Source organism: Rhinolophus ferrumequinum, chromosome 25, assembly GCF_004115265.2.
Source record: "Rhinolophus ferrumequinum isolate MPI-CBG mRhiFer1 chromosome 25, mRhiFer1_v1.p, whole genome shotgun sequence".
Classification (NCBI taxonomy): Eukaryota; Metazoa; Chordata; class Mammalia; order Chiroptera; family Rhinolophidae; genus Rhinolophus; species Rhinolophus ferrumequinum.
Genome location: NC_046308.1, coordinates 17,685,501 through 17,701,637, shown reverse-complemented (window position 1 = coordinate 17,701,637; position 16,137 = coordinate 17,685,501). Strand labels below are relative to the sequence as shown.

At 54.8% G+C, this 16,137-nt stretch overlaps 1 protein-coding gene across 4 annotated transcripts in view; it reads left to right on the top strand.

Annotated features, from left to right (window-relative positions):
• Positions 1 to 16,137, top strand: part of TTC28 (tetratricopeptide repeat domain 28) — a 624,117-nt gene that overhangs the window by 574,576 nt on the left and 33,404 nt on the right. For all 4 annotated transcript variants that reach the window (XM_033097458.1, XM_033097460.1, XM_033097461.1 and 1 more), the window contains one exon: positions 4,274 to 4,414. In XM_033097458.1, coding sequence (XP_032953349.1) covers positions 4,274 to 4,414 — 141 coding nt within the window. The remainder of the gene's footprint in view (positions 1 to 4,273; positions 4,415 to 16,137) is intronic.

Here is a 16,137-nt window from a genome sequence, read left to right as displayed (position 1 = left end):
CTAATAATTTCTAAGCCTTGTGGAAGGAAAAGTGTCTAAATAATCGAATCAACATCTGCATACTTGGCATTTCCAATTGTATGTCCTGTCTACACGTTCAGCGTATCTGAACTGAACCTACTCCTCTTCCACATAAGACAAACTTCTACTTTCAATTTCTGTGTTTGTTACCAGTTGCCCTTCTGCCATATTTTAACTGCTAGTTGTCTTTTACCCTCTCCCTTCAATGAGTTTCCCAGGCAATTAAGTTATTTGTGGGGTAATAGTTCTCCTATCAGTTCCCACTTTTCCACTCTCAGCCTTGCTACCCTGTATCACACATCTAGGCTAATGGGATAGCTGGCCCAAACACAGGACAAGCCAGAACCATTGTTGGTATCAATAGATGCCAAAAACCAGGGAAGAATCAGGAAGGTGGGATTACAGCCAGGCTAGCCTCTTTGTAGGGCAGATAGTGGATGGGAACTGAGGGCGGAAGAAGGAGCCAGTTATCTAGATCTCAGAGCCCAACGGCTTATGAAAAACTTTCCTCACCAGGCACATTGAGACCCAGGCACATTAATGTGTAACGCAACAATAACTCCTGAGAATGGGGCTTCTAGTAAGTGTGAGGGGCCTCTAAGGCTTCATTAAGCTTGAGCCTGAGCCTTCAGGGAGGCTTCTGAGAAGGTGCTGGTAATAGCCATGTAACTGTTCTCCTTCCTCCCTGTGTAATTGGCATTCTCCACTGTGGGCCAGCTGACTATCTCCCAAAGAGCACTCTGGTTCTGCTGCCCTCCATTCAGAGGTCGGTGCTGACAGCTCTCAACTGCCTTCCAAGTTCAAGACCCTCCACCATTATCTCTTCATGCTCTCCCACTCGTTCTCTCTGCTCCAGCTCAGCTGGGCTATTCTCTTGGCCCCAAATAGCACTGTCTTTTCTCCACACCTTTGCTCATACCATTCTATCTGCCTGGAAGCACACACACCCCCCGCCGCCACCCCCTGTGAAAGTGGTAGCCTTCAAAACACCTCTCGGATGCACTTATTGCAGAAAAGCTTTGATGTCCTCCCTATCTTGGTTAGAGGTGATGCCCTCCCCGTGCTCCTTCTTCATCCACCTTAGCCAGTAAGTGCCCGAAGACAGATGTGATGGGACTCTCTTCTGCTTCGCCTCTGCAGTTCTTGCACGTAGGTGCCACTCAATACATTTGTTAAGCGGGAGTGGGTGGAATCCGGGCCTGTGGTGAGCAGACTAGGTGATGTACCATCTATAGAAAGTCTTTCAGAGAATCTGAGTCGGGGGAGTCGTGAAGTGAGGACCACAGGTGGCTGGGCACCCTTGGGGCCCCTGCTATAAGTTATATAGATGAGGTTTGTTTTGTAAATGGGAGATTCCCTTATCTGTGACATCGCCTGTTTGTTTTTTCCTTCAGTATTAATACTTTGAAGGGTCAGGAAATAGGAAACAATCCCATTAAGCATGAGATTCTGAAGGCTCAGTCTGCGGCTGACAGCAAGAGTGGAACTGCAAGATAATGGAGGCTGATACCAATTTCAGCCAATTCTTCTCCCCTTTGCAAAGCGCTGAATGACAAGCAGATTTCTCAGCTCCGTGCACGCAGTCGCATTCAGATGATAAATGTGTCCCTGGACAGAGGAGCTTGTTGAGTGATATTTACCAGGGTCTCTGTGAAGGGCCCTCAGCTCCCCAGAGAGCATTTCAAGTCTCGAGCTGCTCAGCTGTTCAGTTGACGCCTACGGAGTGGTGAGAGGAATAAAACTTCATTCCTGTTCTCCAGCACGATAGAAGCCATGGCGATTTGTTTAGGTGCTCAGAACTTTCTTGGTTTCTCTTGCTTCCTCTGTTCTCCCTCACCCCTCCCCTAGTCAAACCCCAGCAGAGAGAGACATGGAATGTGTGAGAAGCTTAGAGCCTTAAAGGGGGAGGTGGGGGCGGGGAATCGGTGCCAGTACCCGAGCTCATTCCAGTCCTGGCTCTACCTCCCGGTGCTCCTGGGCCAAGTTCCTTGGCTTCTCGGAACCTCAGTCTCCTCAGAAATGGAGATGATAAGAGTTACCTCATAGGGTTGACGTACAGATAGAATTAAATCTGTGTAAAAATACTTTGCACATTAGAAAATGTTCTCCAGCGTAAGTCATTCATTCATTCAGCAGTTTCTCATTCCCTATCTACTGCATGCCAGGCGCTGCGCTGAGTTTGAAGGGCCGTTTCCAGATTGCGCGGGTGGGGAAGAACAGCGGGCTAATGGCCTTTACCAGCCCTCAGCGTGGTTCTGAGGCAAAGACAAGTAGCTGGCCCGGAAATCAGACCTCTGTGCTGTCCCTGAAGACTGTTCCACTCTCGACACTTCTCTAGGGCTTCAGCTTTTGGGAACTTTTGCTTGTGAGTGGGCCTTTGCAAGGAACATGGCTGAGTTGGAAGTCTGGTGCCTAATCACCAGGCATGTTAGTCTGGGTTCTCCAGAAAAACAGAGCCAATAGGGTATGTACACAACGCATACAAAAGGGTTTGTTGTAGGAAATTGGCCCACATCATTAAGGAGGCTGAGAAGTACCAAGACATGCAGTCGGGGAGCTGGGGACCTAGGAGAGCCAATGGTGTGAATCGCAGCCCGAGTCCAAGTCTGATGGCAGGAGAAGACCAATGTCCCAGCTCCCAGACAGGCAGAGAGAGGGACTTCTCTCCCACTCCACTTTGTGTTCCATTCAGGCCCTCAGTGGACTGGATGAGGCCCACCCACATTGGGGAGGGCAGTTTGCTTTCCTCACAGGTTAATCTCATCCAGAAACACCCCCACAGACACACCCAGAATAATGTTTGACCAAATGTCCAGCCCAACACTCAAGCTGACAAAAAAAACAAACATACCATCACACCAGGGTTGATGTTCGCCGACAACATTCAGGGTCACTAGGCAGCTTCACATACTGTGTCTCATTCGGCTCCATTAACAACCCAGTAAGGGTCTCATTCCTCTTCCCTGTCGTGTAATCCTGATGTCACAGGCTCACCAGCCTGGCTATTTGAAGCAGGTCTTATTCACCTTAAACCCAAATCGCTGATGCGGGAGCCTCTTCCCTGTGGTAGACAGGAGAAATTCCGTCCCTTTCCAGATCCCACTTCTCCAGCAGGTGAGAGGTTTGCGTGTGTGACTCTGTCTTCTGCCTCCAGTGCCCTGGTGTTCTCTCCTCTTCCACACGAGTCCTTAGTCAGCAGGAAACTTGAAACAAAGTTGTCATGTAGGCTGAGAGTTATCTGTGGACTAGATGTCATCGGCATTTCCCCAGAGTCTGGATGGAATCACGCCAAAGGAAGCTGGGGCTCAACGCAGAGACCTGCGTCTGCTGACCTTAGGGGCCTGTGAGGTGCTGAGACGATGGGGCGGGGCGGCTGCGGATGGCAGCGCTCCCTGGGACCGCTCTGCGCCTGTGGCATCTCTCTTGGTCTCATAGGGCCACAGTGCACGGCCCTTATGTTTAATAAGCCTTTGTCGTTTTAATAATACTGATGAATCAGGGCACTCCTGGGTACTTCTGTTTATTTAAAACCCATTGTGAGATGTTCTATTACAGCCTGTCGTAGGGGAAATCTGAATTTATTAATTCAAATATTATAACATCGTCGTGCTGAGCTTGGAAAATGGGCTCCAATCAGCAATGTTTCCCAAGCCCACATTTCAAACAGGGCTTGCCCTGCCTGGCATCTCAGCTACTGGTGTACATGTCTGTCTGCTCATCTGGAAAGTGCCTTTTGGGGCATGTGTCTCCCAGGCCTAGCAGGGTGCCCGGCACATGGGCGGTGCTTAGTTAGTGTTTCCGGGGTGGAATGGACTGGAACTCCTGCTGGGAAGGTTGCCACACAGCCACACTCACCTGAGGTGTCCTCGGGGAAGAGTGCCCAGCCAGCCCACCACAGGCACAGCCAGGGATGCTGTTCCCTCAGCAAATAGTTGCTGAGCACCTACTATGTGCCAGGCCCATGCTAGATGCAGGGGGTGCAATACTGGCTCCGGCACAGCTCCTTCCTGTCGAGTTCCCAGCCCAGTGGGCACCACAGCCAGAAACAGCCAAACGGAGTGCATCTTGAGAGGCACTAGACAAAAGAGGGAAGAAGGCCGTAGGGATGCTGAGGAGGACGCGGGTGACCTGGCCTCAGGGAGGCACTGACTAGCAGGGTTTGTTGGGCGGGGGATTGGCCCAGAACCATGCAGCAGACTTGCATAGCACAGCTCTTCCTCTCTGATTGGCTTTCTCTGCATTTTTCCCACAGGGCCTGTGCCAGCAGCGAGACAGAGAGTGAAGCTGGAGACATCATGGACCAGCAGTTTGAAGAGATGAACAACAAGCTCAACTCGGTGACTGACCCCACGGGCTTCCTCCGGATGGTTCGCCGTAATAACCTCTTTAACAGGTACGTGGGGCTCTGGCGCCCAGGCCCATGCAGGGCAGGGTGCCCTGAGCACAGATAACGTGCCTTTGGCTGATGCTCCTTCCAGCTGGTCGGGCGTCTGGTCTCTGTCGTGCATTTGTAGAAGTGAGCGTGACATTACCACGGCCCCATGCTCCTCAGGGCCTTAGTGTCACAGCAGCACCTCTGGGTCAGGTGAGAAAACAGGGCAGACTTGCTGTGACGATCTGCATTTGGCTGGGACGGGAGGCACAGGGGCCCGCTGGCCACTTCATCACATAGCCTCGGAGCTGATTTCCCGAACACCAGGCAGGCGGATGGAGAGGCTCCACATACATACTTCTCTGCCAGCTTCTGCCCCTAACTCTTAGCGTTGGGTGCCTGTGTCGACCTTCTTGGCCTGCGGCTGAGGGAGGCCAGAGAGCGTGGGGATGCTGGCCTTGCTGGAGGGACCACTCCTCCTGCCCCGGGCCTTCCTGTCTGCCTGGAGGGCCCGTCTCCCCTTCACTTAACCACACAGGGGCTGTGAGATGAGTCGAGGTTGAAATTGCCCACCAGCACACCCCTGCATCTTTGAATCAGGGGTGATGGCTGCGCTGCATCCAGAAAAACAGGGTCAGGTGGGTGAGTTGAAGGGTACCTGTCCCACTGTCATTTGGCTGCCTGGCAACAACAAAGGTCAACATTCAGGGAGACCTTTCCAGAAAGACATCCTGGACGCGCTCAGGTCCTTGCTGCAGCCTGTGGGCCTGACTTGAGAGGGCAGCAGCTTGACCCTGGGACACAGAAGGGCAGTGATGGAGCTCTGGGGGCATTCAGGCAGCCTCTGCCTGGTGGCCCTGCTGCGCGGGGCATTGTGTGCCCGGTCTCTTCCTACTCCGGGCCCTGGTTTCCTCATTATTGTGTTTCCTTATTGTGCTGTCAGGGTGACAAACGTGTGTTTACTTTCCCCGGGGTGAGCTAAACGGGACGGGATCCAAGGGCCAGGGGTGTAGGAACTGGCAGCTTGGTTGAAAGGAGGCCAGAACCTGAAGCTGGTTCACCCCCAGTTCCTCCTTCTTCCTTAACCCCTTTAAAGGTGTCTGTCACGTAGGGACGTGACCCGGTGTGATGAAGCACGTGAGTGGGCCTAGACTCACATCCTCCTCTGCCAGCTTCTGGGCCCTGAGGCAAGTGATTCTTGACTGTGCCAGGTGATGGGATTCGTGGTTGTGAACTAGAGTGCAGAGAGCTCAAGGCTCAGGTTCCGGCCTTGCCACGTGCCAGCTGTGGGTCACCGGGCAAGCTAGTTTCACCATGGTCAGCCTCAGTTTCCTCGTCGCTGAAGTAAGGACAAGCTTCCTACTTTGCAGGGTTCCCTCAATGTGGAAATTGAAGGAGCTAAGATCTAAAGAACACACTGGCAGGCTTCCTAATGCATAGAAGGCACCGTACCCAGGGTGCGTTGGTACCGTTTTGCGTCAAGTAGGAAGGACAGTGCTACACTTGAAGATAATGTCATAAGATAATGTGAGTGGATAAACTGGGGAAGGATGCAGTTCGCATGTACCTGTGCTGTACCCACCGTGGGGCGTGGCCTATCCTGCCTCATGTCCTTTACACGAGAGTGCCGAAGGCAGGCCATCAGTTGTCCGTGCTGACCCGGTCACAGGTGCGCCAGCAGTCAGGAGCCCCTCCTCTGGGCCATGACAAGAAAGGGTCAAACCAGGTGCACCTGGGATCCTAGCTTTCATCCCTGGATGGGAGGTGGTGTGAATTTTGGATCACAGATTTGCTTATTTTGGGAAAACATTTGTCCTTCCAAGCAGTTCTGAGGTAGGTCCTCTGAGCACAATCCTCTGGATTAATCCATTGGTTCATTTAAACAATATCAGCTCTGCCTGCAGCCAGGCTGAGGACTGGGCCAGCCCCGAGGCTGGTGGGGACCACCAGGCCTCACTGCCTGGCTGCTCTACACCCGGCGCCCTCAGCAGGGCCTCGGGCCTGCCCTCCGGAAAGCGAAAGGGGTTGGAAGTTGTCTCTGCAGACTCTCCAATCCTGACCTTCTAGAGATTTCTGAGGGCAAATTAAATGAGGGCAAATAGCCTGCGTTCTTTCAGCTTCAGTGCAGCAGGCAGTACAGCCCAGGACAGGTTCACGCTATGTGCTCTCTGCCACTTCCTGGAAAGCCCAGGAAGAAGGGGACTCTGGCCTCTATCCAAGGGGAGCAGAGCTACTAGGGACCCATGAAGGCAGAGGCATCCTTGTCAGTCAGAACAGTGCGGGCCCTTGTGAACTTGCAGTCCAGCCTCACGTGTCACAGGTGAGGGGCACACACAGGCCGGGGAAGGTGGGGACCTACCAGCAGCAATGCCAAAGCTGGGGTTTAGGTTGTGCCTCTCAGCTGCCCTACCTGCCTGTGCCTCCCCACCTCAAGGTCTGCCAAGTGTGGGATCCCAGGCCTCTTTCTCTGCCCCTTCCATGTCCAGGGATCTCGGCTCCGAAGTGCAGCTTTGTCACTGAATGGAACAGCTAAGGAGTGGCTTTTCTGCAGACGCCTGATACTGACTGGGGCTGGCAAAGCGCTCGTCCCCTGGAGCCCGGGGAGGGGAAGTGGAAGCAGCCATGTGCACAGGGCCTGTGTGCTGGAGCAGCAGCAGCTCCCCTCTGCGGGGCGCTCCAGCTCGGTGATTCATGGGCTCCTCTGCCCTTTTGTTCCGGGTGGTTTGCTGGACTGGTTTGGCGAGGAGGCTGCCACAGTTGATGCAAGCAAGTGAGCCTTGGCTTTAGAGATTTCTCTCTTGCCACTGCAGGACTTGGTCTTTGTTCTGCCTTTGTTTTTGAGTCTCTACAACCACTGTTTTTCTTTTTCCTGTGCAGTTGGGCAGAAAATACATTTGCATGTCGAGCCCAGGGCAGGTCCCATTAGTGAAGAAGAACAAGGATTCTTTTCTTGTTTAGCACCCTGACCCTGAGTGGGCCCCACAGGCAGAGCAGCAGCCCCCAGATAGGCCTGTGCCTCTTATCCTGCAGAATGCTTTGGAAGTTATGCTGAGGGCTAGAAGGTAGGGGTGTGTGTGTGTGTGTGTGTGTGTGTACACCTGGGGGCAGTTAGCAGATCACAGTTGCTGCAGAAAAGGGGAAAAAGAATGGGACAGGCTTTCAACTGCACCTGAATTCTAGGTCCCAGGACCGCACTTTGGCATTGAAGGTGCATCCATCAAGGATCAATTGGGACCAGTATCCCAGAGCAATGTTCTGACTTCCTGTTGGGGCTTTCCTGTTGCCCGGAGATTATTGGCTAGAGCTGAAACAGAGGACAATGAGTATTAAGTCTCCCCATTCTAAGGAGCAGTGCCACAGCAGGCCAGAGTGCTCCCTCAGGTCTCTGCACCCTCCTTCTGGCACTAGCACCTCAGCCACACCCCCTCCTCCAAAAGGAGCCGGGGGTGGGGGATCAGCAAGTGAGATTCCTCAGCCTGGTCGGAGGTCCTCCAGGAGAATCAATCACAAAGATTGAGGGTCCTGCAAGAAGAGGACGGAAGCATTACCATCCCGTGGAACCAGCTTCCTGCGACTGGTGCAGGGAGAAAAGAGACTAAAGAGAGGGGCCAGGCAAGAGTGAGCTCGCCATGGTGGGGTCTGCATGCCCACATCTGATGTGATACAGACAGACACGTGCCTGTCCCAGCGGGTGGGTCACACGGGCTCGGCCACTTGCTGGTTCCCCACCCAGGAGGCTGCTTCCTGGGAAGAAGACCTCAGCAGTAGAAGGTATGGGGCATGTAGCCAGTGGAAGAACTAGGGGGCCGGGGCGCCAGAGCTGGCTGCCTGTGTCAGGAGATGCACGGAAAGCCCCTGCAGGGGGACACGTGGAGGGGTGATAGCCGTGCTTTTCCCCCACTGTTCAACCCCCTCTGCCCGCAACACCAGAGTCGGCCCTTGATAGTGGGGAGGGAGGAGCCCACCCCACCCTCCAAATCCCTGAGCAAAAGCCTGGCCTGCAGTGGAGGTAGGAGGGGATGAGGTGTGCACTGCATAGGAGGCTGGGGACACAAATACAACTGTCCCCGCAGGGTCAGCCTCGTTAGGAAGCTGGAACCCGTGCAAGCCACTGTGTCCCTCTCTCGTGTGTGCATGTGTCTGCGTGGACGCGTGGTTATGGTTCTTTATAAGCATCCATATCGTGCCTGCCTCCAGTGCTGCCCTGAAGCGGCCACAGCAATGCTGCCAAAGTCCACCGTAAGCCGGGAGGCCCTGTGCAGATGGTGTGCTGTGTCCTGTGTTAAGTCTAGGCGTTTTTCTGGGGTGAGGCACAGAGTGGAGGGGAGAAACCTTGGGCTCTGGGGCCAGACAGAGGTGGATTTGAAACCTGGCTCTAGCTTTTATTAGTGGGTGACCTAGAGCCTTTCATTGTTTCATCTGGAAAATGGGAGCAATGATGCCTGCTGACAGAGTTGCTATGAGAAGGCAGTAAATGCGATGATGCGTAGACAGACCCTGCTGGGTAGGAAGTAGCTTCTTTCTCTCCCCGCCTGCTTCTGAGGTTTCTATGGCACCAAAGGCCCCTTTTTGGAGGGTGAATCAACCACTTTGTGAATCAAATCTTTACCCCACAACCCGATGGAGTAGCTTGATTCTTCCTCCTTATACAGTCTCTCTCTGGCCTCCAGATACCAGAAAGCCTTTGCATAAATGCAGACTGAGGATCTGACTGGGTAGCAGTCACAGCCATAGCCCTGGCCTTGAGGCTTGAGGTTCCACACTCCATTCTGACTGGTGTCCTGCCAGCCCTGTCCTCTGCTCTCTGTTGGTGGCTCTGTGGCTCGAGGCCAGGGTTCTGTCTGTTCTGCTGGCCCAACAAGGAGGCAGAGTGTTTTCTCCAACCCTGACCTGGGCCAGCCCTCACAGTGGCGATTCAGGGCAGGGGCCGTCCCTGCCAACAGCGCTCCCTAGGTGGGTCCAGCCACCGGGCTTCAGGCAGGAGCCTGTGTCCTCCTCAGGCCCCCGCCTGTCCCTGTGTGCTGCCCAGACACACCCACCAGCTCAGCAGACCCTGCGTGTGCCGGCACACGTGCTCTCCCCCATCTGTGCTTCTCCCCAGGCAGCACAAATACAAATGAGGTGAGGTGTGAAATTAAGAACTGTATCAGAAGTCACTTTAAAATCAGGCCCATCAGGTAGTGACAAGTTTATGCAGAATGTAATAGGATTCCCCACAGGTTGCCTCTAAGTTATCAAGCTTGCCAATGTATCTTTAGGCAAATTTAATTTATAAATAATGTTTTCTTTACCACTTGTTTATTTGTTCACGTTCTTGTTCCAGAACTTAAGACAGTTTACCAAAACATACAAATGCCACCAAGTCATACAAAATATACAAAAAAATAAATGGATGAAAAAATCAAGATAGAGAGAAAATAAAGGTAGAAGAGAAGGAGTGAAGTTTATGTAAAAAACCCTGTGGTGTTAGCACTGCTGGAGAAGGGCACAGATTGGATGCCGAGTTTTCCCAGAAGCCAAAGCAGAGCGTCAGCCCAGTGGTCAGTCCGCTCTGGCCCTGACCCTGACCCGCTGCCTCGTAGTCTGCATTCCAGGCAAGGCCCCAGGTGCTTCAGGGGACAAGTAAAGTTGAAGGAGTGCTGCTCCCACTGTGTCCCCACAGCCTTTATGCCCCAATGATCTCACGCCCCAAAGCCCATCGAGCCTGTAACATTGCTAGTTTCCATCCTTCAGTCTGTTCCTGTTGCCAGAACCGTTCCTTCAGACTCGCTCTTCTCCAGAAATCGCCATTGGATGTGACCCTAGGAGCAAGCTCACAAGATGCAGATGCTCCCTGGGGTTACTACACCCCCTCCCCGGGCAGAGCTGGGCTCCCCGCCCCCCTCGCGGCTCTTCTTACCACCCTCCTGACCAGCGAGGTGCCATCTTCGCCTCCTCCCTCTGGTTGGAGTGCAGTTCTGCTCTGCTCACTCTCTCTTGCTGAGTGTCCCCTGGGCTCCCAGTGGAGCTGAGTTCAGGTGGCGGAGCTTGGCATTTGAGTCCTCACGGTCTGGCCCTGCCATCCTTCCCACCTCCTGTCCCATTCTCCCCTTACCCTCTGGCCTAACCTAAAGGGACTCTGGACCTGCCCTCTCTCACCTTGGGGCTTTGGCTTGGGCACGCGACATGGCCAAAGAGGGCTTTCCCCTGAGGTGGCCTCTCACACAGACTTTCTCGAGTCCACCTTGCATCACCCTGACTAGAACTAGTTTTGTCCTTCTGTAAGATTCTCTGACGCTTTATGTGTCAGATAAGGAGCCACCGCTTATCGCCTTGCATTTTAGTTCCATGTATCCATGTCCTCTCACCTCCCAGGCTGCGTCCTCGCCCAAGGCCTGACTGCATCTGATTTCTCCCTGTGTCCCCCAAGGTGCCTTGTACCATGCCTTGTTTAAGGAGGTCAAACTACTACACACGGGGTCATCTTTTCTACTCTCCATCCACCACTGACTTCCTGGCGCAGGCCGTCTGTCCTGACCCCTAAGTGGGGTCAGCAGGTAAAGGCTGTGCAAGGCTGGCCTGGGTATCAGGTTTTTCCAAGGTGACCATCTCCAGGCTTGGCTGTGGAGCCTCATGCATGTCGCAGAAAGCAGCTGGCCACGGCAAAGCACCCTGAGTGTGCAGAGGCTGTGGCTCCTGTGGGAGGGTGAGCCAGACCTTCTCGGTGGAGGGCTGTGCCACAGCCCTTGACGTAGGCTGTGAACCTGCCGAGGAACCCAACATGCCTGGAAGAGCCCAAGGGCCAGGGGAGAGAAGCCACCTGCAGCCCAGACTCATCCCTGGTCTTAAGAGGGGCCCTGCCTGAGCCCACCCTTCTCTAGAGGAGAGAGCCAGGCCTAGTGAGCAGGCACTTGATAATTAAGGAGGTGAACAGGCAGAAAGTTCTGGCAGCATATTGCTTAAAAGGCAGCATTTGACAGCCTTCATCTCCCAGAGGAGGCAACCCTTCATCTGAGGTGTTCATGGTGGAGCGTCACTGAATTACCGGTATCAGAGTCCTTTTCTCAAATTGTATTGCGGCAGCTCTGGCTACTTGAATATAATGGATTTGCCAATTAATTTTTCCAATGGTGCCTTGAAACCCAGGTACTTGTTCAAATCTGAGGTCAACTCTTATCCCTCAGAAGATGCAGCTCAGAGTCCAGAGCCCCGGAGGGGGTTTTGGAGCATCTTTGTCAGGGCTGAGGGCAGGGAGGAAGGAACCAATGGTTTTAAAGGCGGCAGATCCCCATGGAGCAGGAACTCTGCTCACTGTGCCAGGGGCCCTCCCAAGAGCAATCCTCCTGCGAGACAGGAAGCCCCCACCGAGAGCAGTGACGGGAGCAGGGGCAGAACTCCCCCAGGCCTGGAAAGGCAGCCTGGCTCACTCCTGCGCTGTGAGCACAGACCAGAAGCCACCTGAACTGCCCATTGGAAAGTGAAAATGTGTGATAAAGACATCCCGAGAAGGTGAGGAGCCATGTGCCTGAGCAGCGGAGGAAACGCGTGGCTGAGAACTGGCCGGCGCACCTAGAATGAGCTCATCACCACCGGGAAGCAACCTCCCTCCTCCCCGCCCCCAGCACAACCCTGACCGGGGCAATGCCGTGCTCAGGCTGGCAGATGGCCCTGGAAACTGATGCTCTGTGTCGTGCCTGCCATCCTGGGGGAGAGGACGCACTCCAGATGAGGGTTCAGGGTCCGAGGTCGTGACAGCTCCAGGTCTTGGGCTCCCCAGAGACCAGAGGCCTGCTTATAGGAGCAGGACCCTTCCCCTGACATCTCAGCCTGAGGCGAGATGCTTAACCTGAGTCCCCATTTACTCATCTCTAAACAGAGGAGGCTGGTGGTGAAGATTCCAGTGATGCACCCACGTCACAGCCCACATCTGGCCCACTGCACAGGATGTCCCATATTGGTTAGTTCCCTCTGTCCCCTCTCTTCCCGTTGGTCCGAAATATGTCATGGCCAGATGTGCCCTCAGAGGTGAGTGTTCCTGGCTCCGCTTCCTCCATGGCCCCGTATCCAGACAGTCAGACAAGAAGACCCCACATGCCTGGGGGAGAATTGAGATCCGGAAGATAGGACATAGAAAAGAGGTGGGAAAGGAGAAGATACCCCATGGTGGCCTCGGCCCTCCCGCCTGCATTCCATCTTTAAGGTCACGCACACTCACAGCAGCTCACAGTCCTCACTTGGTCCTCACGAGATCATAAGCCCCAGCAGGACAAGGACCCCATCTCCCTAGTGACTGTCCCCCTGCAGTCACCCTGGGCCCGCCCCTGGGAGGCTCTCGGCGAGCACGCATTGCCTGAGTGAGTGAACGTCACTTCTGCTTGGCGCCATGAGGAGCAAAGCCCTAGCAAAGCTAGTTCCTACATCAGTCAGGGTGCCCTTTTGTGTTTTCATGAAATGGCACCTTTCCAAATGGCTGCTCCCCTGTGCTCTGCCGGGGCTCCTGCCTCTCCCCAGACCAGTGAGTCACATTCACAATATATCAATCGGTCCCTGGGGGAAAGCTGCAGCCAGCCTGTCCACGCGGAGCTCTGTTCCCTCTCAGTTCTACCCATTGTACCAAGCTCTAATTGCTGGTTCCTCCTTCCAGGCTGCAGAGACGGGTGAGCCACTTTGGCTCTCTCTGGATCCCTCAGGCTTGGGGAGCCCCCTTCATTAGTCTCACCTAAGGGCTAGTCGAGCCCCTGCTCCCCTTTCTGCTTGCTCATTGAGCTCTCCGTCTTTAAATGTGAAAGCCAAGAAACCAGTGTGTGTGTGTGTGTTGGGGTGGGGGGCTCGCCATGCTTTGCAGTCTACAGCGACCTAACTCCCCGCTTAGGCAGAGCCTTGCTTGGCCACCAGGGCAGCCAGCCTGTGCCCAGAGCACTGCAGTGTGGATGAGACGTGCCGCACTGTTTGTTCACACGTCGCAGGCACATACCCACCCCGACAGGGCGGCGTGTGAGGCTCAGCCCACAGGTCCTTCTGCAGGCCCACCCCAGCTGTAAATCCCCCTGCCTGGGGAATAGATCGCTTCATCCCGAAAGGAGATTCATGAGCAGTGAGTACTGCCCAGGCCGCCTGGTGTTTGTCATCATTCTGGAGACATAAACTACACCCCAATGCTCTGCCCTCCTCGGTTGCGCTTCACATATCATCTCGGAGCTCTGCATTCTGTACGTGCAGGGACCAGGCAGCTTCCCCCTGCCTGCTGGCCTCCCTCTCCCTAGACACATGCTCGCTCCCTCTCCTGTTCCCATCACCACACAGATGCCATGCTGTGGAGAAAACGAATATTTCTCCAGAAGTAGATTTAATAAACATCATCTGAGGAATGAGCTTATAAAGACAGTGTGGTGTGGGAAAATGCTCTGGGCCCAGAGCTCGGCTGTCAGTTAGCCCGACAGGCTCCCTGGCAGTGCATGGCCAGGCGTGGAGGAAAGCGAGCCAGTGCCACCTGCTGGAGCTTTGCGGTAGTGCCGCTGTGAATCCCGGAGCCCGGCCCCCCTTCCCTGACTGTTCGTTCCTCTAGAGTCTAGACAGAGGCTCCTGCTGTGAGCTCCATCCTTACAAACCCAACACGGAGCGGTGGGGGAGATGGGTGCAGGTCGACAGGTTGCTCCGTATGTCCTGAACGCAGGGAGGGTGCAGTGAAAACCCTCCCCCTGCCAAATGGGAGGCCTAAGCCCTGCCCTGCCTGCAGCTCTGCGCAAGTCGGTTCCTTATCTGTAAAGGAGGAGCAACCCTACTGCACAGGGCCCCAAGAGGGTGCTATGGATGTGGCAGTCCTGGCAGGTGTCTAAATGGGTAGTGCAGCCCCTCCTGGGGCTCACGCCCCTATCACTTGGGAAGCGTTTCCTCTTGTCTCAGCACCCATCCTGAGAAATGGAAAACACGGTTGTTAGAGTCCAGAGAGCTGAGGGCAGAGAGAAGCCAGCTAGGTTGAAAGGCCCCACAGAAATCAAAGCAGTGTAGTAACGGAGGTCCCACCACTGAGGACCCCATCCCACCCTGTAGCTGTACTTCCACAGTCTGATGGATGCTTTAGGCCATCACGACAGTGCCAGGAAGGAGCCAGATGAGCTTGCAAGGACAGCAGGGAGAAGGTCATCCCACACACCCGTGCACACCTGTCACCCACTGCCAGCCAGAGGCTCAGAGCCCAGCGGACCCACTACCACTCAGCTGTGACTCTGAGATCTGACCACGGGGGCGTGAGCAGCAGTGCCAACTCTCCTGGACAGATTATGGCCCTGGAAAGCCGTACTCACACTGCAACACACGGTGTGGGCCCAGGGATGGCTGCGGGGCTTCGGGCTGTGGGGGCTGTGGCAGTGTCCTGTCAGTCAGCAGAGGGGTTAAAAACCCACCACTATTTTGATAGTTTCCTAGATTGATAAATTTTTAATTTCTTAAAGTAGAAGAGACCTACAAGGACTTTAATTCCGCCCCTTCCTTTTACAAACAAGGAAAAGAGGGGACTAGAAAAGGAACAGGCCCTGCCAGAGTCACACAGCCAGCGGGCGCTGGAGGCAGCCTGGCCGTCCTCGGCCTCGTCCATAAACATTCCCAGGCTCAGGGCTAAGCAGCTGACTGCCTGGCTGTTTTAAATTATTGAATCTATCTTTGGGCAGATCTCTAGGCAGACGTACCCCAGCACAACAGCTGTAGTAAGTCACTGTCAATATTTAGTCAAAACAGAAACGACACGAAAGGCAGCTCTCTGACTGCAGTCTGCACAGGTGACTGTGGCACCTGGTACTTGTGGAGATGAGGAAGCTGCCAGCTTGCCACCGCGACCAGTGCCAGTGCGGGGCCCCGTCCTGTCTTCCCGTCTGAGCCAGAGACCCTCCCTACACCTGCACCTCCGGAGGCCTCTGGCGTCCGGGGACCCTCAGTTGCACTTGGCCTGGGTTTCCTGCCCTCCAGCTCTCTGCCCCTGGGTCTGTTGTCCTGGGACAGCTCTCCCGTGGGGACAGCACATGCTTCTGCTGTCAAGGCAGAGAAAGGTGCAAGGGCTGCCAGTGTGGAGAAACTGGGAGGCAGTTCCCGCCGGAAGAACTGCTGCAGGAGAGGTGGGGGCAGCAGCGGAGACGCAGGCCAGGGAGGCACTGCCTGGGACTCCGCGGTGCTCGCGACACATGCCTCCAGCTCGGGGAGGGAAGGTCTTTGACCGCAAATTATTGTTTCCGGTTGGTTGGTGGCGGTGTTTTTAACCACCAACTGAGTATTTGCTGGGCCTTTGTTTTTATTTGAAAAGGGCATCTCTTGGGGTCGGTGCCTGCCCCTGAAGAGAAGCTCAGAGCAGAGGGGTGAGGGTGGGTGTCACATGATGTGATGGCGGCTGCTCTGCACAGCCCTGGAGACCCACAGGAGCGCTCTCAGGGAAGGATGTAGGCCGCAGGCAGCCTTCCTCTGATCATAAGGAACTGGCCTGGAAGGAGGAGCTGCTGTTCAGCCTGGTGTTAAAGGCGCTGGACCAGCCTCGCCGCCTCCTCACAGCATAACCCAGAGCCCCAGCCCACCCGGCCCAATTACCTTTCCAGCCTGCAGCCTTGACCCTCTGTCCACCTGCCCCCTCACTCTTTGCCCCAGGCGCCCCAGTCTCTATGCCTGTCCGTATGTGGTTGCCTTGGCTTGGGGTGACCTTCTGTCCACAGGCGGGACAACTCTAGCTCATCCCTTGTGCCCATCCCAGACGGTCTCTCCAGGACGCCCTCCCCGGCTCTGCC